Genomic DNA, 27,766 nt, shown 5'->3' with positions numbered 1-27,766 from the left:
TAGAGTTATTGTTGTGACCATTTAATAATTTTTTTGATGTGATGAGTTGGAAAGATTAGGTGTTCGTTAAGTATAAATTATAAAACGAGTGGCTAGTTTTATTTAAATTGATTATTTAACCATATCAATTTTGAAATTTAATGATAGAGGCATTAAACACTCAAATGCAATGTTGCATTGTGGGTGTTCTTAAGAGACCCAATTTTAATTTTTACCTTTTAAATCAATCCATTGTTGCTTTTGGATGCAATTTTATCACCGTAATGTGAGGTCAATTTAAAAAATTCTTGTATATTTTTTTAAAAAGAAAAATTCTTGCATATTATTTAAATACGTCGTGAATGATATCTTGTATATATTTTGCATCAAAATATTTTGGAAAAAAAGAAAAGAAGGAAGATTTTAATTTTGTAATTGTAATCCAGTGCATTGTAGATACATATCTCATTTATTGGGAAATCAAATCAAACTATTAAATTTTCATAATTTTTTTTATCAAACTAATAAAAACAATTTTTTGCCACGTCATCTTCCAGTCGAACTTGAGATTACTAAGATCATCTTTTGCTAAAAACCGGAGAGTAAAAAAAAGTTAAACAAATGGTTGACACATTTTCCCTTTTTTGCATTTTATTCTTCCACTAAATTTAGGGTTGAAACATCTATTAAAATTTAAAATTATTTTCCGAGTATGAGTTTTGCTCATATTTAATTAGTATCAAGCAATGTCTCATCATCTTTACTAAAAGAAACATAAAAAAAATTGCTAAAGTGATTAGTTTTATTTAAATTGATACATTATTTAACCATATCAATTTGGAAATTTGGTCACAATGTTTTCAATAGTTTTGGATATATAACCCACGTTCCTCTCTCTGTTTTTTGGTGAAACGAGGCAAAGAGGGAAAGAAAAAAAAAACACAAAAAAGGAAAGAAAGTTAAGACTCTTAATTTTGGAAACTTGAATCATATGTATTTAATATGAAATTAATTACAAAGCTAAAAAAAGAAACCGTATATTTTGTATCCTAGCTATCACCCCAAACAGAACAAAAACAAAAAACTACAGCACATAGTAACCATTGCTACGAGTACGTACTGCCATTGCCATTGCCATTTTTCAATATTCCAAAGCATGGCCATCACAACTCCTCAGTTATTTACAATATTTGTGAACGCCATTCTACCTGTGATAGCAATACTAGTAGTAATGCTGGCTGTCGGCGTTTTCTTTATAGTAACTTATTCTCGATTCGTCACTCACAACTTAAGACCTGCCATCCGCCGTTGGTTTCAAGGTCGGAGGTTCCTCACTCCCAACAACGATGTGGAGTCCCAATCAACAACAAGAGTGAGGAGAGTCACATGCACACACATTGAGGGCTTAGAAAAGTCTGTTATAAACGCCATTCCTAAAGACATCTACGATAAATCTAAAGGAGAGGAATCACATTGTGACTGCACTGTTTGTTTGGATGAATTTGAAGAGAGTGATCATATTCGCACGCTTCCTCTTTGTTCCCACAGTTTCCATGTCGTGTGCATTGACCCTTGGCTCTCTAAACAACCTAGCTGTCCTCTATGTCGCTCATGTCTTCGTTGTGCTCTAAGACCTATAATGGCAGGCAAAATAGGCCCGTCGGTCCATCACGACCATCTGCCTTTCCAAAACGACGACGAGGATCGCTTTAATGGATATAACTGTTGGAAATTTAGGTTTTAATAGAAAAATAGATTTCATAAAACATGTTCAACAATTATGAATCAATAGCGGAAGCAAACAAGACATTGAACATGATTATGATCGGATCTACGACATGTTTGATTTATCAAGGATATTAAGAATTAGGGTATTATGAATACCTGGAGATGAAGCTTTGATGGCAGCCCTCTCGACAACAACGATAAAGAGAGGAGGTGATCTGAAACCAAACATCAACGTCAACACGGTTAGCGGCGGCTAATTTGGTTCTTCCTCAACCGGTACCTTTATGCCTCAAGTTCTCTTCAGATGGGGAGAAGAGAGAGTATTGCCGCGTACGGTATATTGGGGACCATAGCCTCTTTTATATTGGATGGCCATTAGGGTTTCCCATTATTCCGTTAATGGGCCATCCAGACATCCACTCATGGAGTCCATATCAACTAATTAAATATTATTTAATTATCCAATTAGAAATCTAATAGCCTTATTACTTAATTTGATCACTAATCAACTAAGGCCCACAAATGATAAATAGCTAATATAATTATTGTTACGATATTTGCCCACATAATATTATTGGAATATAATAAATAATAAAATATTCCAACAATCTCCCACTTGGGCTACATATCTTAATAATTATATCAGAATTCTTTAGGCGCGCATCCGAATGCTATTTATCTTTAGATTTCAACCTTACAATCTGGTCCACCTCATACATTAATAATGGGACCACTGCGGCTGTCGTCACTGACATATAACGTAACGGAACCCCGACGACCACCATATCAATGCACTTGATGACATAGATTGATATGGATGAGTGGCATGGAAATTTCATGTAATGTGATCTCTAAATCATGCCTATTTCCAACTGATCCAACTGAAAACTTTAGTGAGATCAAACTGAAGTTTGCAAATTTAATATTTGCACAAAATGATACAGTAATGGTTATAATAAACATAACCTCATGAACTTTACTTCTGCAGAAAATCATAGCATAAAGTCTGTATCAATACCAAAACAAAAGTATAGAACATAAAATAAAGGAGACTCCCACTAATCCAAGACATCCTTAATGACAACAACCATATGAAAAGACCTTAGGTGTCATGTCTTTGATTAGTGGTATAGCTAGCATAAATTTTGTCTCTACATGCATGTTCTATCATTCAACAACAATAATCTATAAGGCAATAAACTTTATAAAGGTTGTTGAATAACTATAAGACTGAATTATGTCATTATATAACTTGAGTGGTCTTTCAATACCTTTAACAATATGCAACCAAGTGACATAAATACTTACAGTCATTTCTTGAATTAGGATGTGTATTATCTACTTACATCCAAAAGCCAAAGTCTGACACATAAATGATCTCCAAATTGTCAGATCTCTGATGTGAGCATAAGCTCTCTTGTTCTCTTTAATAATCCTTAAGGTTGTTTTTCAACAATTCGAACTTTGAATTGCTCAAGTATCTGCCAAACAATCTGATTATATATGCTATTTCCAAATGCATATAAATAAGATCATACATAAAAATCCTATAGACAAAGCGTAGGAAAGTACTTAATTTTCTGAGTTTATAAATTTTCTAATGGGCAATATTTGAGATTGAAAGTCTCTCTCAGTGATTGTCACCTATAATTTATTATGTCAATTTATTTTCAACTTTATTGATATAAACCTTTTGTGACATCTGAAGGATACTTTGAGAATAATCTCTAAGTATCTAAAACTTAATACAAAAGAAGTGTCCCCAAGATCTTTCATCGCTAAGCTTTCATTAGAGATATTCTTGGTTTCACATAACTAATATATCAATGTTGACTAAACAAAATATAATTGACACATTAAACTTGAACTATAAATTTACTCCCACTGAGCTTAATAAGACCACAATTCTCCATAATGTTATCTCAAAACCAAATGAGACAATTACTTTATGAGAATTTGTGGTAACACTAAAGAGACAAATTTCTTAGCTTATAAGTGGATCATGACTTTGCAAATCATTTACTCTGTATCAATTGACACAAAAGTTTTATTCGGCTGCACCATATTCTATCATTAATGTCACCATTAAGAAACACTATATTTAAATCCATCTTATGCAGCTCCATAATTATAATAAGCAAACTAGTATCATGACTGTCTTAATAGAGTCTTTCAAATATACTAAATAGAATTTCTCTTTTCAGTCAATTCTTAATGACACTAGAATCCCTAGTTCTTGAGGGTGTTGAGTTTGATCTATATGAAATAATTTCTTAACTTGATTGAGAGGAAGAACAATAATGTCCTCATGAGAATCCAAATATACTATAATAATAGTAACTATATGAATTAGTTTAGAACTAATTCTTCCTCATTCAGTTTTGTTCTAAAACCATATCTCTCCCCCAAACTCAATATCCTCAAGAAAGTTTAACAATTTATGTCTCAAAAAAAAAAAAAAATTCTTAATTTGTGGGACGAAAAACTTATAATATTCAAAACCTTAAACAATATAGAATGTCACAAGTCATAACTGAATTGACTCTAATAATTGAACTTAAAAGACACATTGAATCATCATTTGAAATTAGAACTCAAAATATCATGACTTATTCAAAGAGAAAAAGAAAAAAAATCAGCAAATGATGATTCACCAAATTGTCTTTTAAATACAAAAAAGCTAGTAATGACAATCTAAAATTGGTTCAAAAAATGAATAAAGCAATCTTTATCGACTTTGTCCATTCTAAATTGATATATCTTTCAACATCATTGGACATAAGTCAATCAAGACTACTTTTCTTTATTTGCCCTTATCTTTTTGAGGTATTTTCTGAATGAGCACTATTTTATTTTCTCTTGCTTCAACTTTTCCTTATTTGCACACTTTATGAATTGATCATTTAAATGATCATTTCTAACTGAAATAGTTATAAACTTAATTGTGCAAAGAGAATACTAAATACCGAATTCTCGAACAAGTCATATGATAGTCGAAATTACTGAATTTTCGAACAAGTCATAGATAGTCGAAATTATAGTGTCTTAGCAAGATTAAATATTTACATAATGTGCTTCTTACATTTTCTTTGCCTAATAATCTTCATGAAATACCCACTCTCCAATGAGAGCTTGTCTTTCTCTATATTGCTTTAAAAGCACCTTAGTTTAAGCAAAGAAAATATGACAAAAATTTTGTCATCTTAAATAACACCTCTAATCTATATGATATCTCAGCTTTATGATCACATATGACCTATTTGAGAGTTGGTGTATACTCACTTGTCAAACTTGATTCTCACATTAGATACTGAATTTGTGAGAGAATGTGAGTTTCACCACCCTTATCTAAGGTCTAGATCCAAGGATAATGTTAATATTATTCTTTAATTCCTAAAAGTTAGAACTTTTAAGATTTAAAAAATTTAACTTAAATTAACAAATACATTAAACTATATTAGCTTAAAGAGAACAAGAGTAGCAAAAGTACTCACCAAAATACCTAGTGCACCATTAATATCAAGTCTTTAAACAATAATATCAATTATAATTGTCATATGTTTATCATAATATATGTGAATGTAAACTCTTAAATATTTAAATAAGTTTACACTAACACAGCATCATCACACATGTCAGTAAAATATTAAAGAAACGTGCTTCTTTATTTGTAAATAAAAGACCTTAACAAGATACCAAGCGCACCATTAAAACACAATCTTTGGATTGCTAAGAATTAATTGCAAGCGGTACTCTCAATGCGATGTTCAAATATTGGTAATAAGTCCTGTCAGATAATGGGTGCCTTTTGACATCCTCATTACCCACATGGAAAATTAAAAAATTACCACATATTTAACATCACAAGTTGTAAATTAAAAGACCAAAAACAAGATACCAAAGCACCATTAAAACACAATCTTTTGACTGCTAAGAATTAACTGCAAACGGTAATCTCAATGCAATGATCAAATATGGTAATAAGTCCTGTCAGATAATGGGTGCCTTTTGACATCCTCATTATCCACATGGATAAAACTTAAGAAGTCCGGTCAGATAATGGGTGTCTTTTGACATCCTCATTATCCACATGGAAAAACTTAATAATTACCGCATATTTACCATCGCAGGTATGTAATTATCCGGCCAAGCTGTGCCTTCCTTTTGGCCGACTAAAACAGCTCGCATGAACAATTCCATACTACATCTTTTGTAATTCCAATTGAATCAAATCTACGCAACAGAGGTTACTTTTGCAACTTGTTGTTTCAACCAAAACAACTAGAATTACTAGACAATTCAATAAATGAATTTAAATAGGAATGGTCTTAATTTTACAATGCAAATGGGAAATGTCTTAAATTTACAAGGCACTACCGACATAATGTAGGCCGAATTAGTTCATTATGTTGCTAAGTAACCATAAGGTCACTCGACAACCCTTAAGTGTGAAGACAAATTCACAATAATTGAAAAGAAGATGCAAGTCCCAAAAAACAACACCAACGTGTGTATGACAATGCATTTACAAACATAAAAGCGACAACAAACATAGCATGAAATATGTCCTAAATGCATGATTGGAAGAAAAGAAAAATAATATTATTGTAGAAACTTAATAACAATAAACTCAAATATCACAATCATGCTATAAACCAAATATTCAATTTAAAATCAAAAGAAAATTGAATCTTATATACACCAAAAAAATATTCATGCCACAATTGATTCACATATATCAACGATTCTTTAAATAAAATAGGGAATAACTCTAGAGTAGACTCAATTATTTCGTAAATAAGGAAACAAACTTTATATGTTTATAAACAAACAAACAAAACTAGAATTATTATTTCCAAAACTATAAAGAACCAAATTCTTACCTTATGTACAAAAAAAAAAATGTTCATAATATTTTGAGATTCATTATTAAAAGGCAGCAAATATATCACAAATATATTTTAATCTTTATGTGCCTACTTTTCAAAATAAACTTTATGTACAAAATCTTTGTGAATCAAAACTAATTTCAAATAGAAATTAAGTCGCAAGATATGATAGCAATGTTTGAAAATTATTTTTAACCAAAAGACTTGATTTAAAATCAAATCACCAAAATTAAACAAAATTCAAATCTTTATCTAATCCATATTCAAAATATTATCATGTTATGGCTCTGAAGTATCCTTCTAAAGGTGATATGCAATAATAAATCTATGGATTTGCCAAAACATTCATACATACATAGAATAAACTGATTTTCTTTGTCTGTTCATGAAAAATAATTAACGAAAAAATCTGGTTACTTCCATAAAGTAAATAAATTAGCCAATTAACTGCAATGGAACGAAAACAACTTTGCATTCCTGACTGGATGACATGCAACTGAATCCATATTTTAAGAGAGAATATACACACACAAATGTATTTGTAAAACCCTTGAAGGAAAAAATATATATTTGTAAACGGAATCAAATATATTGAGATTTGTTTCAAATGTAACCTTTAAGAAACAAATTAGACTTAATTGATTTAATATGTAAACCATAAAATAAAATAAAAACAGGAAAACTCTTAAATCATGGATTCAGCCGATAACCTTATGCCAATTTCAAGGAATTAACAGTTTGCAATCCAAAAAATGCATTCATAATAGTCAACCACCAAGATAAAATACACATGATGTATTTCACAAAATAAATAAATTTATTTTCCAAGATTTTGATAAAGGATACCGATTATCCAAAAAAAAAAAAAAAACAAATTTCCGTATGACAAAAACAAAAAACTTTATTTGCCTCAACAGTGATGGCTATATGTGAACACTATCGATGAATATCCAAGAAAAAAATAAAATCTGAATCCATGGATTTCTAGCGTAAGATTAAATAAATCTAGAAAAAATATAGAATAGATATCCAAATTGGTCAAATAGTGTCCACAAAGATTTGAAGAAATTAACCGTATGCCCTAATATTCAAAGTAAGGTTTATGCAAACTGGATCCTTTAATATAAAGGCATCGACGAAACAGGAAAACAAATAGGCATCGACATCAAAGAGCAGAATATATATCACGCCACAAAACAAAATTGAACCCAAACATGGATCATTTATGCGTATACATCAATTGAATATATTAACATCCCAATAGATCAAACATGAAGTGGCTCTGATACCACTTGTTGGAAATTTAGGTTTTAATAGAAAAATAGATTTCATAAAACATGTTCAACAATTATGAATCAATAGCGGAAGCAAACAAGACATTGAACATGATTATGATCGGATCTACGACATGTTTGATTTATCAAGGATATTAAGAATTAGGGTATTATGAATACCTGGAGATGAAGCTTTGATGGCAGCCCTCTCGACAACAACGATAAAGAGAGGAGGTGATCTGAAACCAAACATCAACGTCAACACGGTTAGCGGCGGCTAATTTGGTTCTTCCTCAACCGGTACCTTTATGCCTCAAGTTCTCTTCAGATGGGGAGAAGAGAGAGTATTGCCGCGTACGGTATATTGGGGACCATAGCCTCTTTTATATTGGATGGCCATTAGGGTTTCCCATTATTCCGTTAATGGGCCATCCAGACATCCACTCATGGAGTCCATATCAACTAATTAAATATTATTTAATTATCCAATTAGAAATCTAATAGCCTTATTACTTAATTTGATCACTAATCAACTAAGGCCCACAAATGATAAATAGCTAATATAATTATTGTTACGATATTTGCCCACATAATATTATTGGAATATAATAAATAATAAAATATTCCAACAATAACTTCCCACGCTCGAGTTCGTCCTCAGAGAGACCTGCCACACCATATCCCCATCTCAGAGGCGGGACATCGGTTTTTGGAGAAAGAACGCTGGTTCCCTAGAGAAGTCAAGGATGGAGGTCTCCTTTTTTCAGCCGAGGGGATTTTTTTCCCCAAGTTGGAGTCCAACCGGTTGAGAAGTGGTGATCCAGAGGCGTTACTATGTCGGACCGACAACATGATAGGATGAGATGATAGGATGAGAAAAGGGATTATGAATTGAATTATATGTTTGTAAAAAAGTACATGGGTTAGGGTTTAGTTGAGTTATCTGTTATTATATTTAGGTAGAAAGTAGTTTAGTTTCTTTTCTGATGATTTATTAGTTCAGTTTATGTTTCTTTGTTTTTCAACTTTATGTTCAATTTAATGTTTAAATCAAATCAGAGTTTCCAATTTATTTAGACAGTTTTTGGTGTTTGCTCGTCATCTCTTTGTATCATCAACTTCATGAGTGTTTTTTCCTATATCTGTTTACCTGCATACAGCTTATGTTAAAATGCAGTCTTCTATAAAGTAAAGAAAAACAAGTAAGTTTATAGTGATTACAAATTTAAGCATATCATCTATATATCAACAAAACATGCATTGAAATGATAAGAAATGATGCTTGCACTTATGAGTACTTATCATTTTCTTTCTGTTTTGCAAAGTAGTGAAACCTCTTTTAGGCTTACAAGTTATTTCTAAGTAAACTATTAGAAGTACCTATTATGTATATTGTCAAAACAAACTGTAAACAGCTATTTTAAAAATCAGTTAGACAACTCAAATTAAGTCAACAACCTTAGGTGTAATGTTGGTATTATATATTTCAAATTCCTAACATATAAGAAATTTCATTCATTTTGTAAATAAAATAAAAAAATTCACTCATTAAGTTTTATAGTACTCTCAGCTGTACTCTTGGGCGGATGTATCGTGCTGCAGCCAGTGGCGGAGCCACGTTATGCCCAGGGGATGCACATGAACCCCCTCACTTTTCCAAATTACACCTATTTTTAATGTTATTTTAATACTTGAACACCCTCAATTTTATTGCTTGAACCCTCTCCGCAGAGAAAGCTGCTTGTTGCACCTCTGTATTGGACATTTGGACAGTTAAAGTCTCACATAGATAGTGTAGTCTATAGTACAATATCAGCTATAGGTTTTCAGACTACAAAGTCAAAACACACTAATACTTTATAATCTAGTAATTGGAATTAATATATTTACTCAACTTGATCAATTCAACAACGATATATATTGAATAAATATATTTACTAGCTTTATTATATGTCAATTTTTGTTAGGAAAAGCAGCTTCATCTATCATTAATCAGTTAAATGTTGGGATTTTTTTGTTTTTGTTTTTGAGAAAGTTAAATGTTGGGAATTAAAATTAAAACATGTTGCTTTTTTTTTAAGGAAAACCATGTTGCATTTGTTTGTCGGTTACAAGTTATCTAAAAACAGTTCATTCCACTATTGTCTTATATATCTTAGTTAAAGAACATTTTAGTTTACTTATTATGTGTTCATAAAAAAATTATATATCTTAGTTGATACAAAATAATGGCAATTTTCAGGTCCAAAAATATCCAATTAATATTCTATATTAAAAAAAAAATCCACTTAACATAACGGGTAACATTAAAATCAAAGGTCTCATCTTTAATTTCATGTCAATCAATAACTGTCTTCGGACTTATATTGAGAGATATGTGTTCGATAACACAGATTATTATTCAATTATTTTATAAACATTAAATCACGTAAAGAACAATTATAAAATATGTATGTAATTTTGTACCCAAAAAAATGTATGCAATTTAAGTACAATATTATAATTTTTAATATATATAATTTTATATATATTATTATAAAAAAATTAAAATTTAAAAGTTTGAACCCCCTGCCTCAAGGTCCTGGCAACGCCACTGGCTGCAGCTGAGTTTTGTTGGCAAAGTGCAGGTTTTTGCATCATTTTGTGGGGCTTATTTCATATCAGTGGCCATTTTAGCACGTATCTGTTTCTGAGATGGTGTGCTTTGGCGTTGATTGTGTTACCTAAGGTTGTTCATCAGCTTTTTTGGGTTGGATAGGATGTTCATTATTAGCTGGTTTGGCTAGTGTGCTTGTGGCTGTAGTGTGTAAGCTAAGGTTGTCATCAGCTTTTGCTTTATTTTCTTTATTTGATTGTTGCAGTGAAATAATCTACCCAACAGTTATAGATACACATCCGCAGAAACCAAACCAGTTTGCTGTAGGGTTCACAGATGATAGTGTTTGTGGTAATTGGATCATGTCTCAAGTTTATAAGCAGTCATCTTACACCAGTCTGCATTTTGTTAACATGGCAGAGAAACTATAGTTTAAAGAGAAGTTAATTTTTGTCTGTTTTATGATGACAATGATGCACAAAGTTTGATTAGGCAAGAAATATGTAAGATGAAGTGCAGGTTGGTGTGTAGATGCAAATATGCAGTTCAACCAGACTTGTAGAATTGGTTTTTTCTATGAATTTTTTAAATTATATTTTTTAGAATTGATCAGTTTTATGAATTTTTTCAATTACATTTTCTATGATAATTATATTTATCTAATTAGTTTTTTCTCCTTTATCAATTGAGGTGTAGTTTGTAAATTCCATTTAAAAGATCAGCAAGAGAAGGTTGAGTTTGTATTTTAGAAGCTGAACTTCAGCAAGTTTGTAGAAAGCGAGGCATGCTTCATGCTTGGGTTGCTTCCTGGATACCGAATGTTACTTTGGTTACTTAATTCTATTAATGTGTTACTTTGGTGTATGCGTTCAAGTTTGGTGACAGTTATTGCCGCTTTCTACATTATCATTTCTTGTAATTGCTTAGTACTTATTGCCTCTGCCGTGAATTCATGAATTGAGTCTTATCTGCTGTTTTGATCGTCCTTTAAAGTTGACTTATTTTCTTTGATTTTGGATACTTGTTTGGATTCTTATATAATCTTCTGCTATTTTTTCAGATTCAATGTGACTAATAATTGATCAGGTCATAGTGTGATTGGCTTGAGGTAAGGACTCCATTGTTTCATTCTTGAGATCATAGTGTGATTCAATATATAGCAGCATTCTCATATGCTTAGGTACAGGGAGTATCAACATCAAGATTATAGCTCTTGGCTTCACCAAGAAGTAAGACTCTTGTCAACATAGAGAAAAGATGGTGCACAGAGACACTTCAACATTCATTTCCCTGGCTTTCTTTTTTTCTTGTTTTAGTTAAACAATTCTCATAATTTGAAGCAATTGAAGGTTTGTCTAGTCAAAACTGAAGACTGCAATAACATATCCAAAAGATATGAGGTGTGTGGCCTACACTCACAACTGTTATTTATCCCTTTTCCAATTTTCATGTTGTGCAAACTCTGAAACAATATAAATTAGCTAAATTGACACCGACTGAGGCTGGCTGCTGTTGACCGCCTTCTGAGTATGTTATTTCTTTCCGAAGAATTTCCTTAGTTTATTTCGATTTAGAATATGGTTTATTTTTCAGATAAGAAACTCAATACATGTCTCTGATATTCTTATATCATGGGAATTCATTTAACTTAGATGTGGATATCCTGCTGTAAATGCATCCTACTACGACTTGACCTTTCATCCAGTTAGCCCTAAGCCCCTAACCATGACTGCAAGCGGTACAAAAACTCTCATTTGACAAATGCTATAATTGTGACTTGCAAGTAAGCATGCCTTATGTTAAGAGTGTAAAAGATACATTCTAGAATTGGCGACGTTTATTGGGTTTTGTAAACTCAAAAGCATAAGAATGGAGTCTTTCATTTCTTTGTTTGCTGTTTTGGTAAGATATTGTTGCCTCTTAGTAAGATGATAGTAGTGGTTAACAGCAATCAACAGAAGTTCTTAAATCCACCTAGTTTCTATATGTTGTGTTCTTCAATAAATAATAATAACTGAGATTTAACTACCACATATATGATAAATACAAAATAGTTCTTACGGTCTTAATCATCTTCAGCTTTGTATTAATTCTACTCACTTTTATTTTATACGATGTCAGTCTATTAATACTGCTTTGAAGGAGAACTGTTGTTTATGCCTTCCAAATTGAGTTTGTGAAAAAACATAATCGTGACACGATTTGGCAAGCGTGTGTCACGATTTTGGTAGTGCCGTGAGCATGTTTTGCAGGGTGTCCAATCGTGACACGATTTTGGGGAATCGTGACACGATTTTTCGGCTTGCTGGGCAAGTTTTCAGGATAAGGTTGGTCGTACCTTGGGTCGTACGCACCAAACGTGTCACGATTTGGGAAAACGTGACACGATTTTGACGGTTGCAGAGTACTATTTAAGTGTTCTTTGCAGATTTTGAAGGAGAGCTTGAAGTGAGAGAAACTTGGATTACAAAGGAGGTAACTTTAGGGTTGAGTGTCTTTGTAGTGAGGATCTCTTGGGTTGGGAAACATTGTAAACAGCTTGGGTAGTGAGATTTCACCATTGGAAGGATTAAAAGCTTCCTTTTGTGTTTTCTCTTAGGCTTTGTTTGGGAGTTTGGAGGGGAAGGGAGGGGAGGGCTTTGGGGGGTTGGAAATATATAGAAAAATGGACAAAAAATTCACATTTTTTGAAAGAACATTTTTTTAGAGAATGATAAACTAATACTTATGATTAATATACTTTTAATTTTAAGAATAGATTGAATTTGAAAAATTCATATAAACCCTCCATAACCCCCCAAAACCCTCCCTCAATGCAATTTTTGAGTTCCCCCAAATGAGGGGGATTTTTTATTATGAATAAAAAATTAACCTCCAAAGCCTTCTCCTCCCAATGTCTTCTATTTCTTCCACTTGCTCCTTCCTTTTTTGCAAAACCCTCCCCTCCCCTCCCCTCCAAACTCCCAAACAAAGCCTTAGGATTCATTGTGAGTGTGGGTGACATGAAAATGGGTAGAAATTAGGTTTTGTTCTTTTGTGAGCTTTTAAGCTAATTTCTTGTAACCCATTTGTATCACTTTCATCTTAGTGGATTGGAGGGTTGCTCTCTCCCCCAGAGTAGGTCAAGTTGGACCGAACTGGGTGAACATTTCTTGGTGTGTTTTGTTTCTCTTCTCCCTTTATCTTTTGCTTGTGGTTTTGTGCTTTTCACTTTGATTCCTAGATTAGATCTAGGTGTTGTTATTGTTGTTATTGCTTGTGTTTACTTTGATATTGGTTACTACTTTCCTTTACTCCACACATCATAGTTTGTATTTGTGTGATTTTGAGTCCGAATTCACAACAAGAACCTCTTTATGCATGCATATCCCATGAATTGCTTTCGAAGGATGTTGAAGAGAAAGGAAACAGAGATGAGTATCTGCAGTGCAGCTAGAGATGTACTTGTGAAATTCATGTTAGTTTTAGGATCCCTTGGTGTGATGACTTGTATATTCTTTGTGAGCACCAGATCTTACTTGAATGGTTAATATCTGAAGTGTTACTATTGATTTCATGAGCAGAGAAAAGTCAGAAATCCCTAACTTCAAAATGGCACAAAAGACAAAACACGTGCATTTTTCTTTACAATCTATACAAACAAGAGATTAATGTCTTTTTTTTTTTTTTTTACAAGATTAGGAGATGAAAAATGTTCTATGATACGACACTAAACATACACGAGATGTGACGAATCAATTACCACCCTTGAATCTTTATCTCTACATTAACTAATTGATTCTCACATTTCGTATGCATATTTATTGTCGTACCATAAAACATTTTTCATAATGTATGTATGTGGTCATTTTTTGGCGTGTTAAAATGGGACAATAAAGTTGGTTCATATAATTGATGCATAAATAGATATAAGTATTTTTTTTTTTTGGCCAACAATAGATATAAGTATTAATCTAAAGAACGTATTATAGTGTGATTTGATTAAATGTATTTGTTAAAATATTTTTTTAAGGGGTGTAAAGATAAATTTTATATTATTAAGTTGATAACTTCCTTAAAAAAAGTTGATATTAAGGATTATATATATACCAATTAAATTAAGACTGAAGACGTATTTTGGTCTTTTATAATTTTTGTTTGGACCAATTTATTCATTGACAAAAGTTAAATTCAAAGTGGTCTCTAGATTTTCATAACGAAGAAAAATTAGTGTCTCTATCATGCTGAATCAAAAACAAGTTTATCTCGATATAATTCGGTTCGTGCTAAAATTGTGAAAGAACAATTTTTTTGTTGTTTTAATTCTCTGGTTCTTAGAAAATGAATGTGATTGTAATAATTCAGAGTTCGATCGAAAAATATGTAAAATTTGGCCAAATATTATTTCTACCCATAATCGAATTTAGGTTTTCCTAAACAAGTTGTCCGAGCTGAAACACTTGGTTTGCAAAAGAGCAAATTTGATATTAAAATTGAATTATTTTATGACACCAAAAATAAAAATATTTGAATTGTTTTATGACACAATTTTGTTTTTGTAGGACAGAAAGAAAGAAAAAAAAAAAAATCAACTTTGTCCTGCTTGAGGACGTGGTTGTGTTAAGCCTTAAACCCTTGTTTCTGTTAAACACACATACAAAAACAACCCTAAAACCCTTCTTCCTCCATCAGAACAGAAGCAGAAATGTGGGGATGGATGATAAGGGAAGGCTGGACGGCATCATCAGCAGCATCAATGTCAATAACAGCCTGGAACTTAACCCTTCGCCGTAATATGGGCGGCGGTCCTCGCACCTTCCCCGGCGGCGTAAGCAAATGGAAATGGAAACGTATGCACGAAAAACGCGCCAAAGAGAAACAGCGCAATCTTCTCGAACAAGAGAAACAACTCTACCAAGCTCGCATTCGATCTCACATTCGCTCCACTCTCTCACCTTCTTCATATTCATCTTCCTCCACCACTCATAACCCTATTTCCCCTGATCAACACATCAAAGCCCTCGCCGATCGTTTCATGAAAGACGGTGCTCTAGATCTCTGGAACGACCTCGACGGCCCAGAAACCCACCAAACCCAACCCCAGGCCCAGACCCAGATTCAAGCCCAAGCATCGCCGCAAATTGATTTACGCAATCGGAATTTGAATAATTATTCACAAATTAGGGGCTACCGTTCTTTTCCTGAAGTCAGTGATTCGATTCGTTCTGTTCCTAGGGTTAGGGATTTGAGTGATCAGAAGAGGGTTGGGATGGAAAAGCCTGAAAGGCAAAGAATTTGGAGAAAGAATGATTCTTCGAGTGATAGTGAGAGTGAGGATGAATTGGAATCGAAGAATGAGGGGTACTATTCTAAGGTGGGTAGTATTGCTGCTTTGGGGAAATATGATGTGAAGAGGGTTAGGAGAATGAAGCCTAAGGATTTTGATGATGAAACTGATTTTTCGGAGCAGGTTGAGTTGATTAAGAATGAGCTTAAGAAGAAGAAATTGCTTCGCCATGAGGAGGAGAATCAGGGTCAGGAACTTGAAAATGTTCTTAGTCAGACAAGGTATTGTTATTTGTTATTCCTTTGATGGAATTGGAATGGAAATGGTTATATTTTTCTGTGTGCGGAATTTGTATTTGAGTAACTTAGATAAGGCCCCATAGTTTGGATTAGCAGCTTAGTTAAGCGCATATCATGTAAGTGTTCATGCATAAGTTATTTCTATAACAAAAGATAAAATAACGTCAAACTGTTTTTGTATAAGTCATAACTGTTTTGATAAGTTATCTTGGAAAGCTTATGGACATAAACTGAAAATATCTTATGAACATGCTATAAGTTATTTTCATAAGCTCTAACAAACAATCTCACATGTGTCTCTGTTTATGGCAGTAGATAGACTCAATTAAATCAATTCAAATAGACCATAAGTAATGATGATTTGTTAAAGCTTGCTTATGGCAAAACCATATAGAGACACCATGCTTGCAATCAATATTTGAGTAATGATGATTATAAGTAATGATAATATGTATTTGAGATTGAGTAATGATGAATGTGCATGTTTTGTTTGCTTATATTTGTGAAGCAACATGCTTGCAATCAGTGATTCGGATGTTTTGTTTTCGTAGATTTGACAAGTGTGCTATATCACCATTGACAATCAAAGCACTTTCTGCATCTGGTTACACTCATATGACTCAGGTTCAAGAGACTAGCCTCCCTATTTGTCTTGAGGGTATGTTTCCTATACCTTGCAATCCAATTTCTTTATATCGTTTATCATCTCATCATCATTATTAACACTTGATAATCGTACAAAAGACGTATACTGTAAAAGTTGTTGAATTATAATTCTTTTCTCAATCCTATTGTTTTATGTGTCCACTTTGAATCTTTTATTTTGTTACTTTGTTTGTTATTACATTTCTCATTCTTTTAATATGGCTATTAGACTCTGTTTTGATGACCCTTCCACTTCGGTTACATTGCAGGTAATGATGTTATGGTCAAGGCTAAAACTGGCACTGGAAAAACTGCAGCTTTTTTGGTACACCCTTGTTATTTTAATGCAATGCATCCTACTTTTATTCTTTCTATGAATGATGCTAAGTGCAAACAGCTTCCTGCTATTGAAACAGTTTTGAAAGCTATGAGTAGCAAGACCTCTCATCGTGCACCACCAATATTTGTTCTTATTCTATGCCCTACCAGAGAACTTGCTAGTCAAATTGCTGCTGAAGCAAAAGTTTTGCTTAAATATCACGATGGTGTAGGGGTGCAGACTCTAGTTGGAGGTGTACGATTTAAAGTTGACCAGAAACGGCTTGAATCAGATCCATGCCAGGTTTTGTGCTATAACTGAACTTCTTATGTTTCATAGGCTGTGATTTCAGGCCAGGTTTAAGACTAATGCTTGTTTAGTTGGGGTGGGAGAGGGAAAAGGAGACGTTGCTTATATTTTATGGAAAAATCATCATGCTAGCAACACAATAATTTTTGTATTTCCTGTATTGAATTTTTCAGATGCTTGTTGCTACACCTGGTAGGTTGCTGGATCATATTGAGAATAAGACCGGAATATCTGTACGACTGATGGGATTGCAGATGCTTGTACTTGACGAAGCTGATCATTTGCTGGACCTTGGGTTTCGAAAGGATATAGAAAAAATTGTTGATTGTTTGCCCCGTCAAAGACAATCCTTACTGTTTTCTGCAACTATCCCAAAGGAGGTTAGGTTAGGTTAGGTTTTTTTTAATCTAATTTTGATGATCAGTTTTTGATTGAAGGTTCTTACAAGCATGTTTGTGTCGCTGCAGTATTCCATCAACAATATAACTGACCCTTCAAAATATGCAGGTCCGTCGAGTATCTCAACTTGTTTTGAAAAGGGAACACAAATATGTTGATACAGTTGGAATGGGTTGTGTGGAAACTCCTGTTCAGGTAATTGTCAGACTATAGTTTCAAAATAAAATACATATTTGAATGACTTCCGGATCCTTAGGCTATATGATTTGTTCTTTGTTCTTTTTGTTTTTGCTAATAATTTGTTATTTATTCTTATAATTCTTGTTTCTTAATGATTGCATTAAAATTTTCCAGTGATGAGCATTAATGCTTATTTTTGTTTGGCATACAGGTAAAGCAATCCTATCTTACTGCTCCACATGAATCACACTTTCAGATAGTACATCATATCTTGAAAGAGCATATCTCGCAGACTCCTGATTATAAGGTTAATGCATTTTTTGTTTCAGAGTTTGAATTGCTTTGTTATTTGATGTATGGTTTTAACTGGTTGATTTCATTCAGGTTATTGTTTTCTGTATAACTGGGATGGTGACATCACTCACATATCACCTTCTTCGGGATATGAAACTGAATGTTAGGGAGATACATTCTCGAAAACCTCAGCTGTATCGAACTCGTGTATCAGATGAGTTTAAGGAATCCAAACAAATGATTCTTGTCTCCTCTGATGTTACATCGCGTGGAATGAATTATCCTGATGTTACTTTAGTGATACAGGTATATACTTCAATCTTTTAATGTATTTCCACTCATAATTTTCTGTACATGTGATGTGTTCCTTGTAAATTTTTAATTTCTTTTTTTGGGTGATAGAGGTCAACTACTTCTCAAACTGAGTTGCCTACGAGACATAACTATTTCTTGCAAAATCTATCTTGGATTTTTGAGAAACTTACACTGGTAGCCAATAATTATATTTTGAACAACTTATTTCCACCATGTCCTTGACAATATTATATGGAATCCAGGTGGGAATTCCTTCAGACCGTGAACAATATATACATCGTCTTGGAAGAACGGGACGGGAAGGCAAAGAAGGGAAAGGCATATTGTTGATTGCACCTTGGGAAGAGTACTTTTTAAATGAGATCAAGGATCTCCCTCTTGAGAAATTCCCCTTACCAAATTTAGATCCACAGGCACAGCTTAAGGTATACTTTGTACTCTTGTTCTTATGTCTACATTATTTTGATATGTATTCTCATTTCCCTCTGTACATAGATATTTTAATCCTCATATTTCAGGGTCCCGGCTTATATGATTGACGATAAGTTATTGACCACATTAGTTTTGTGTCTTTTGTTATAGCTGCTATGTGGAACATACCTTAAGACTTCAGTTATATACTTGTATATGTTTTCTTGCAGATTGAGCAGTCAATGGCAAAGATTGATAATGATATCAAAGAAGCAGCTTATCATGCTTGGCTTGGTTATTATAACTCCATCAGGGAAATTGGGAGGGAGAAGAGCACAGTAGCTGAGCTAGCAAGCCGATTTTCCGAATCAATTGGTTTACAGAGGCCGCCTTCTCTCTTCCGAAAAACTGCACTAAAAATGGGTTTGAAAGACATTCCTGGCATTAGAATCCGTAGATAGCTCGTGTGTACATTAAAAAAAAAAACTGAAATAAGATTTGTAAGCATCTTGTGTTGCATTTTATAATGCGAGAAGTTGCTTCTCAGTAAGCTAATTTATGTAGGATAATACTTATATGTTCCTCTGAGAAGTTTTACATAAATTGAGAACAGGGAAGCTGTTGGAGTAAGTTTTCACATAAGCTCACGTGGGAGCTTTTCTAAAAATCAGAAGCTAAAAAGTTAAAGTATGCCAACGGCACTTGTAAATTCAAAAAGGACTTATTGATGACTGTTGAGAGATATTGTAGAGGGTTTGCCGAAATCACGGGGAAATTGTTTTATAGGTCCTCATTTTTGCTCAAAAGTCCCTCAGTTTATCAGAATGTATCTTCCGATGGGACAAATCTATTGGGAGATGTGTTCTGATCGGCTTTTTTTCATTAGAAGCTGTTTTCTAATGACTTTTTTCAGGGGTTGAGCAAACCTGAGGGTCTATAGAGCAACCTTCAAATTACAGTGGCTTACCAAACATGCAAGTAGAAACACTTGTGGCCTTTATCCTAATGAATTCCTAGTGTTCAGCTTTTGAAGCTAGCTCTTAAATTAAATGTAAAACAAACTTTTTTATATAAATTGTGACTTTTTTCTTAGGCATATAAATTGTGAGTTGTGACTTATCTCTCGGAATAATAACTAAATACTTTTACTTTTCAGTTGTGACTTGTCTCTCGAAATTAACTTCAAAGGACACATCAAGGTAACGACAAGTCTCAAGTTTAAAAAGTTTAATCAAACTTGAGATTTTAACTCAGTAAAGCTAGTTAGACTGGGGAGAAGACTAAAATCATCTCATCTAAGCATTTGTGAATATTAGTATTGTTAACTATCGTTAGAATGAAGTTTTCCTCTGAAATAGAGTTTGTCGCCCTATCAATAATAAATTGTTTCAAGCGGTAAAATATTTGAGCTCCTTAATCAGGTGATAAGGGTTCGATCTCTGACACTTGCATACAGAAAAAAAAAAAAATTTGATTGGGGTGATGCTCCACAGATTCTCAATAGAAATTAGTCACCAGAAAGCGGTGAAAAACTTTGTTTCTATAACATTGTAAAAAGGAAAAATAATTTGTCGCCATCAACACTAGAAAATCAGATGAACGTGTAAAATTGTTTATGTTAGCCCTTATGGGGCCATTATATTGTCTTGCACGAAAGAACCCTTGATTGATGATTACAAGCGTGATCGTATTGTGCCAATACTGGGTCCGCCTTGTAAATTAGAAAGTCAAATTGATACCCCACTGATGCAATGCAATAACCGAACTCAGTTACTCAGCCATCAAGACTACCACAATTATTTGTTTGTTCAAAGACTACAGGATTTATGAGGCTGAAATATGATCGTGGAGAATGCGGGAAAAACCAATTTAAATTTTATTCTAAAAATTGTCTAAAATTATTCTTTAATTACTTGACCAAAAAATATATATTCTTTAATTTTTAAATATATTTTTTTTTGAGGAAATTTTAAATATATTTTTTATTTATTTAATTTTTCTCTCTTCGGGAAATTACCTTTCTCCTGTTGATTTTATTAGTAGAATAATGAGATGATCATACTTGATAAAATAATCAATGGTAAGGTGATTGTCCTCCTTTTTTAATGTATTTTCGATTTATTTTTTCTTTCTTTTTCAAGACTCTCTCATATATCATCTCTCAAATTAAATCCCTTTTAAATAGTTTCATCGATTGTCCTCCTTTTGTACAATCTTTTAATGATAATATGTTCGTCTTCCCTGTTTTTGACTAATAGGAAAAGAGAAAAAGAAGGTTGTAATCAAATGATTGTACAAATATTATTTTTATTATTATGAGTAATGTTATTTGAACATCTATTTGTTTGACAACCAAATTAACATACATGTTTTTACAAAGAAAAGTATGTACTGACACAAAAATCAAAATAATAGAGAGATAAAGTAAAAATATAATGAGTATAAGAGATAAAATTGTCACAAAAGTTGTTATAAAATGGTTATACAAATATCATTTCTCTTCTAATAATAAGGACTTGCTTTTCGGTGAGCTTTTTTTGTAATGTGCACACTTCTTTACAAAAATATTTACAACAATTTTCGATGCAAAATAAATACAATATCATTCTACCTCTCAAAAAAGAAAGTATAATATCATCCTAGCAGTGAGAACTCGTATTTTGGTTCTGAGTAGTGCAATCAAAAGCATATAAGTGAGTCTTTTTATCAAATGTCAACAACATTTAAGAGTTGGAATGATGTAGGGTTAGTAGTATTTTGTACTTATCGAGTATTTAATTTGTCCAAATCCCGCAATCTAAGCAAAATTATCAAACTCGCCATTTTGCACCACTCTAATATGAGCAGGTGGCTGCCTCCCTGCTTAAAGTTTGAACAAGGAGAAAAGAAATGCTAATAACACACATTTTAATTACAAAGACTAGGGTTGAGATCTTTCTGTCCACTCTTCTTAATTCATTAATGCGTATAAATATTGAACAATAATTTTTACAAAATTTTGATTAAAATTATAGTATTTTTTTAATGATTAAAAATATAGGTATAGATAATAGATATTTTTTCTTCAAAAAATAGATATTTTATATTTTCATATCATAACAAATTATTTTTATCTTTTTCAATGATACAAACAATATAAAAAATATAACATCTTTAAAAATATATAACAAATATAATTTAAAGTATAATTAAAAGGAGAAAAAGTCAGCCCAAAACGGTCACTTTTTTTTATATATAATATAGATACTGCTAGTCTCCACCCCACCCCACAAAGACATTTATTTAAACTTGTTTCAAATGAATAAATTAGATTACTGAAAAATAAAATATATCTTAATCCAACAATATTGTAGAAATGATATCATTAAAAAGAGAAAATTGATTGAATTTTATTAATATTAATCGGAAGTTGTTTCCATGACCGATTCTATTGGCCTCAGCTAGAAATTAGAACAACCGATATGTTGAATCTCAAACAACAAGTAGATGAATCGCATGTTGTCTTCATCGATAGATTCATAAAAATAAAATAAAAAAATAAAAAAATATGAAAAATTTTCAGTCCAATTTATTGACGCTAAATATACGTCAATTGCCATCACCATGACTGTTTTATCTTGGTTTTCGGGTGTCAAACATTGATTACGTTTGAACCTTTTTAACCGGTGATATCTTATTTTTTCTTGGGAAGGGAAAAAGTAAGCAAAACCCTTGAGAATCGAGGTCCGGGAGTTGTTTTCGCTACGGGAAGGTGTTAGGCACCCATAACGACTATAGTATCCTATAGGAACCGTCTTTAATTTCTACGCGCGCGCTTTATTTTTAAATGCTATTTGAAAAATGATATTTACACCTAAAGTTTGCTAAGTGAAGAATTGGAGGGAGAAGAATGTGTTTGAATTTTTGTTTTATTTGAATTGAAGGAATTTTGTTCCTTGCCTACGTACCCGATTAAGGGATCAAATCCACCGTAGTTCTCTTCTAAAAAATGTTTTTGTTTTTGTTGGTTGATTTTAAGTTTGAAAATTGGAGTTTGAAGAATAAGAGAGAGGCCTCAAGGGCATAAGATTGTAGAAAAGGTGAGGTGGAATTAGTTATTTGCAAAAAGGTCTAAGTATGATTAAAATTCATTAAGTTTTTATTTAAGAAAAGAAAAGGAAAATTCAATGGGATTTGGATCCCAAGGTTTATTGAGAAAAATATTTGAGTGAAGTTTGTTCATATTTTTTTTGGAAAATTGATTTTTCTAAGTATAAAGCCTAAACATTCATCTAAACATACAATCCTAAACATACATCTAAACATGCATATTCTAGCTATATACCTAAAGTGGTGTGTGTGCATGTGTCGGTGCTTGTGTCGGTGTACATTATTAGAGTCCATTGTCCTTATTACATCATTGGCCTAGATACATTCTATGGTCTTGCAAGAAATTTAAATTGCATAAAGTAAAGTACAAGAATTCCTAGGTTTTTACATACTAAGTCTTGTATGAATTAAAGTGCAAGAAATTAAAGTGAAAAGATGATGTGAAATGCTATGGAAAGGAGATATGAAACAAGAAAGGTTAGTAGCATGAGTGAACTAGAAACAACATACTAAAGGCATGGCAAAGTAAATGTAACTTGAAAGTGAAGTAACAAACCAAATTAACCAAAAGTGATAAAAGGAACTTGGCATTTTAACACAATTCTAAAGCAAGGTTAAAGGCCTAAATCCTCATGATATTAGAGAAATTTTGAGTGACTTAGTTCAAGGAAAAAAAATATGAGGATGAAGGTCGTTAACTATACCAAAGATCATGGAATTTTCAAGTTCTTTATGCACTTTATTTCACAAGATACTTCACATTATTTCACAAACACAAGATTCACAAAGACTAACTCGGAAACAGCAAGTATACACCATATCTAGGAGTCAAATTCACTCTAAAAATTTCAGATTCGAAGCCACATTTATGCACTAAAATCCAAATTCACAATCGCGTCACAAATTCACAAAAAACTTAACAAAATGTGCACAAACTCACAAAACACAAACGCATACGCCTTGAAGTAAATTTTAACATGTAATTGCGTTCAAGAACAACTAGAAATAACAAGAAAAGTCTTAACAATTTTTTTGGGAATTTTTTTAGAGGGTTTTTGGTAAAGCAGTGGGTGTAAGAATCAATTTGCAGTGTGTATTTAGCAAGAAAATCCCATCAGAATGAAAATTGCAAATAATCCAAAGCCCAAGCCCAATCTAAGGATAAAAACGGGTTGGATCCATGGGTTTGTGGGTGGAAATTGAATTTCATTTGGATCTTTTCTTCTCCATTTCACAAAACGTATTAAACATACAAACATACAACTAAACTTCATCTCTCCCAAATCATCCTTTCCTTCTAATCAAACGATAGCACTTCCCTCAATTCTCTTTCTCCTCAAAACGCTAAAATACTCAAACATGAACAACTACACGGAAGGCAACATAAACACATAATCCGCAGCTTAATTCGATGCAAGGAAAAGGGAACGATGAACTCACATATGAACCAGCACACAACACGAATTGAAACAAAAGCTGAAGTGGTGGTACCTTAGAGCAGATCGGAGAGAAACAGTGGATAGGAGCGGAGATTTCACCCAAAGCTTCGATCTGGTTCTGGTTGACTCGGTTGATGACTCAACTGAGTTGTTGCCGAGTTGTGTTGTCAAAAGCTTCGAACCAAAACCACAACCCTCGGACTCTTCCTCCTTTCTCTGGTTCGAAACTCTCTGGCTGCGATTCCGTCTCCTTGCTGCAATTTGATCGTTGAAAATAACGGAACGAATCCGTTTCGGAACCGTTTAGCTTGCTGACCCAGTGAACGAAAGTTTGACGCGTGGAACACGTTCCGTTTCAGAATCGCGAACTCCGAATCAGTGACTTTGAGCGTTGAAGGTTCGAACCGTGAACTTCGAATCAGAATCGTTTGGTGGATTTGTTGTTGTTTGATTCGATTTTGAGAGCCTCGTTTGTTGATTAACTTGTTCGTCGTTCTTGCGGCTGAATTCAGATTGGCGAGGAATGTGTGAATTTTGCTTCGAAAGATTTGAATGGCTTGATGTTGAATCCGTGAATGAATCGATCGAAGGTTAGTGATGATGATTATTGAAGGTGGATTATGGTGGTGTGGTGAATTTGTGATGAATTTGGGAGGTTATGGAGGTTGTTATGGTGGTTGAAGTGATGAATGTGGTGGAGGAAGAGTTAGTTAGGGTGGTTTGGGTGGTGGTTGGAAGTTTGTTAGGGTGGTGGAAGGTTGTTAGAAGAGAGGGAAAATTGAGAGAAAATAAATTATGAATTTTGTGATTTTTGTGGAGTTTTTGTGAAAAAAATTAGTTGTCTCAACCTTGACCAACTTTGACCTATTTATAGGTGATGTGGGAGTGCTTGGACCAATGATGTGATGCCATGTGGCACTTGGACTCTAACAAACTTTTGTGGACTAATAGCATTTGGACACGTGGCACTTGGACTTAACACACCTAAAAAGGATTAAAATGCAAATAACAAAAGTACAAGACCAAAATGAAAATTGAAACTAAAATTGAATTGAAAAAGTAAATTGAAAATAAACGTAAAGCGAGACGATTAAAAATAACAAAGCAGATAAGAGATTTTATGTGAAATGACCAAAATGCCCCTGGGGGCTAAAACGACTAAAAACGACTCAGATGCAATTTTAAAATGATTTTTGACAGGGAATTAAAGCAACAACTTATACAAACAAAATTAAAAAGACTCAGAGACAATTTTAAGAGTTTAACAGAGTTTTGACACATGAAAAGACTAAAATGCCCCTAGGGGCAAAACTGACTCAAAATGACTTCAAATGCAATTTTTTTGAACTGGATTTTGACATAGAATTGAAATGAAGACTTATCAAACTATTTGAAAGGACTCAAACAACTTTTCAAAGACTGAAAGAAATTTTGACATAGGAAATGACTAAAATACCCTTTTTCATGAATTTTGCAAATAATATTGAAATAAAATGCAAAGAAAGATGTAATTGATCAGAGATAGTTCAAATGGCTTGAAATGCAAGAAAAGAGGAATTGAATAAGTATTTTTAGGTCCAAAATTAGGGTATGACAATGACATGCACCCACAGTTAAAAGAGAAGTTGGTTGGGAAAGCTTGCAATGATATGAAAGAATTGGCTTCCCGGGGAGCACACGTAGAGCAGTTCATTCAAGAAAGATAAAAGAGGCGTGATGGCCGAGGGAGAGGCTACACTTGGAATTCATTGTTGACAAGAAAGAATTCGATGATTATATATCAATCGATCCAATCCTACGAAAGATAGTCTAACATCTAAGATCCTGAAAGGAAAAGCTACACATGTCTTGTCTTAAGGTCATCCAAAATGATAAGACTTCATTAGATAATAGGACCGAGTATGCCTTTGACTAAGGGCGGCAATATGATCCATGATATCCATATCCATCCAACACAAAATCCATCCAATCCATCCACCAAACAAAAAAAATTGTTAATCGATTGGTTTCGATCCATCCATTCAAAACTATGGATGGATTTGATCCATCCACCTTATTTTCAAAATCCAATGGATCACCTCTTTAAAAAAAAAATCCAATGGATAACTTCAAATAATATATTTTTTTAACCAACCTCAAATAATATTAATCTTTTTTATTTAAATAATTATATATTTGATAAAATAAAAAATAATTTAACAAAAAAAGCTGACAAAAAAAAGGAAAAAAAACTGTCAAAAAAAAAGAAAAAAATTAATTTTTTAATAATTAAATATTATTAATTTAATATATTATTAAAATATTATTTAATATTATTTTATTATATACGGTGGTCAACGCCGGAGCTCCGCCGTCAACCACCGTGAGTCTCGCCGGACCACCGTCGGTTGCCGGAATTTTGACCGGAAAACCGTCATGCGCCGCCGCGTGTCGCCGGAGGACCACCGTGGTCAACGCCGGCGGCGGCCGGTTGACCACCGATTGCCACCCCTGGCCACCACATTATTTTTAATTATTTTATTAATAAAATTTATTATTTCTAAATTATTAAATTAGTTGGGCTTAGGACAAAAATGTTTCTGGGCTTAAAAAATCTTTGCTGGGCCTTGTTACATAAAATTGATTTAGATTTAATTCACTAATAAAACTCCTCAATAAATAATACACCTCTCCAAAAAAATAATACACTTTAAAAAATGATAAACTTTCAACAACAAAAAAATAATACACTTTGATTTATGGATCGGATGGATTATCCATCCACTAAAATCTAATAATGGATGGATTGGATGGACTTTTTTTTTAATGGATGGACCGGACGGTTTTTTCTTAAGAAAAAAAATAGTGGATTGTAATGGATTAATGGACTTTTTTTAATCTATCCATTAGGATCCAAATCCATATCCATCCAATCCATCAATTTTGCCACCCCTACCTTTGACATAACGAAAGTTGACCAGATATCGGCTACTTGATGGTCATAAATTATCCTCCAGCCAAGGCAATCAAAGGCAAACTATGAAGCACTGATACGGACACGGACACCAGACACGACACAAACACTGACACGCCGACACAGCTAATAATTTGAAAAAATCTTATAATCCAGTGTAATTACAAGTGTCGATGTCGTGTCGGTGTCGGACACGCCTAATCCGATGAGTGTTCGTGCTTCATAGAAGGCAAGAGATAAGTCAAATGGCACAATTCCTATAATCACACCTCGACTAATTGCATCATCTTTTGAAGAGTCGTTTAAAAGTTAATCGAGGAAGACATGTTCAAGTTAGGCGATAAAGAAGTTTCAGAAATGTCCGTTAATATTGACCCCTTCC

At 33.0% G+C, this 27,766-nt stretch overlaps 2 protein-coding genes across 2 annotated transcripts; both read left to right on the top strand.

Moving 5' to 3' along the window:
- Nucleotides 1-1,135: 1,135 nt before the first annotated feature.
- Nucleotides 1,136-1,723, top strand: LOC146934122 (RING-H2 finger protein ATL72-like). Its single transcript, XM_085707880.1, has one exon. It carries the CDS (start codon nt 1,136-1,138, stop codon nt 1,721-1,723), a length of 588 nt encoding a protein of 195 aa, XP_085564006.1.
- Nucleotides 1,724-15,099: 13,376 nt separating this feature from the next.
- LOC146934121 (DEA(D/H)-box RNA helicase family protein) lies at nt 15,100-19,533 on the top strand. Its single transcript, XM_085705969.1, has 10 exons — nt 15,100-16,013; nt 16,583-16,689; nt 16,946-17,001; nt 17,074-17,298; nt 17,478-17,684; nt 17,812-17,898; nt 18,095-18,190; nt 18,268-18,483; nt 18,735-18,917; nt 19,134-19,533. Exons 1-10 carry the CDS (start codon nt 15,151-15,153, stop codon nt 19,362-19,364), a joined length of 2,271 nt encoding a protein of 756 aa, XP_085562095.1. The 5' UTR covers nt 15,100-15,150; the 3' UTR covers nt 19,365-19,533.
- Nucleotides 19,534-27,766: the final 8,233 nt, after the last annotated feature.

This window comes from Medicago sativa, chromosome 4 (assembly GCF_051527215.1).
Source record: "Medicago sativa cultivar Bolivia chromosome 4, Bolivia_mono, whole genome shotgun sequence".
NCBI classification, from domain to species: Eukaryota; Viridiplantae; Streptophyta; class Magnoliopsida; order Fabales; family Fabaceae; genus Medicago; species Medicago sativa.
The sequence above is the reverse complement of the archived record's forward strand: the minus strand, read 5'-3'. Positions and strand labels throughout refer to the sequence as shown.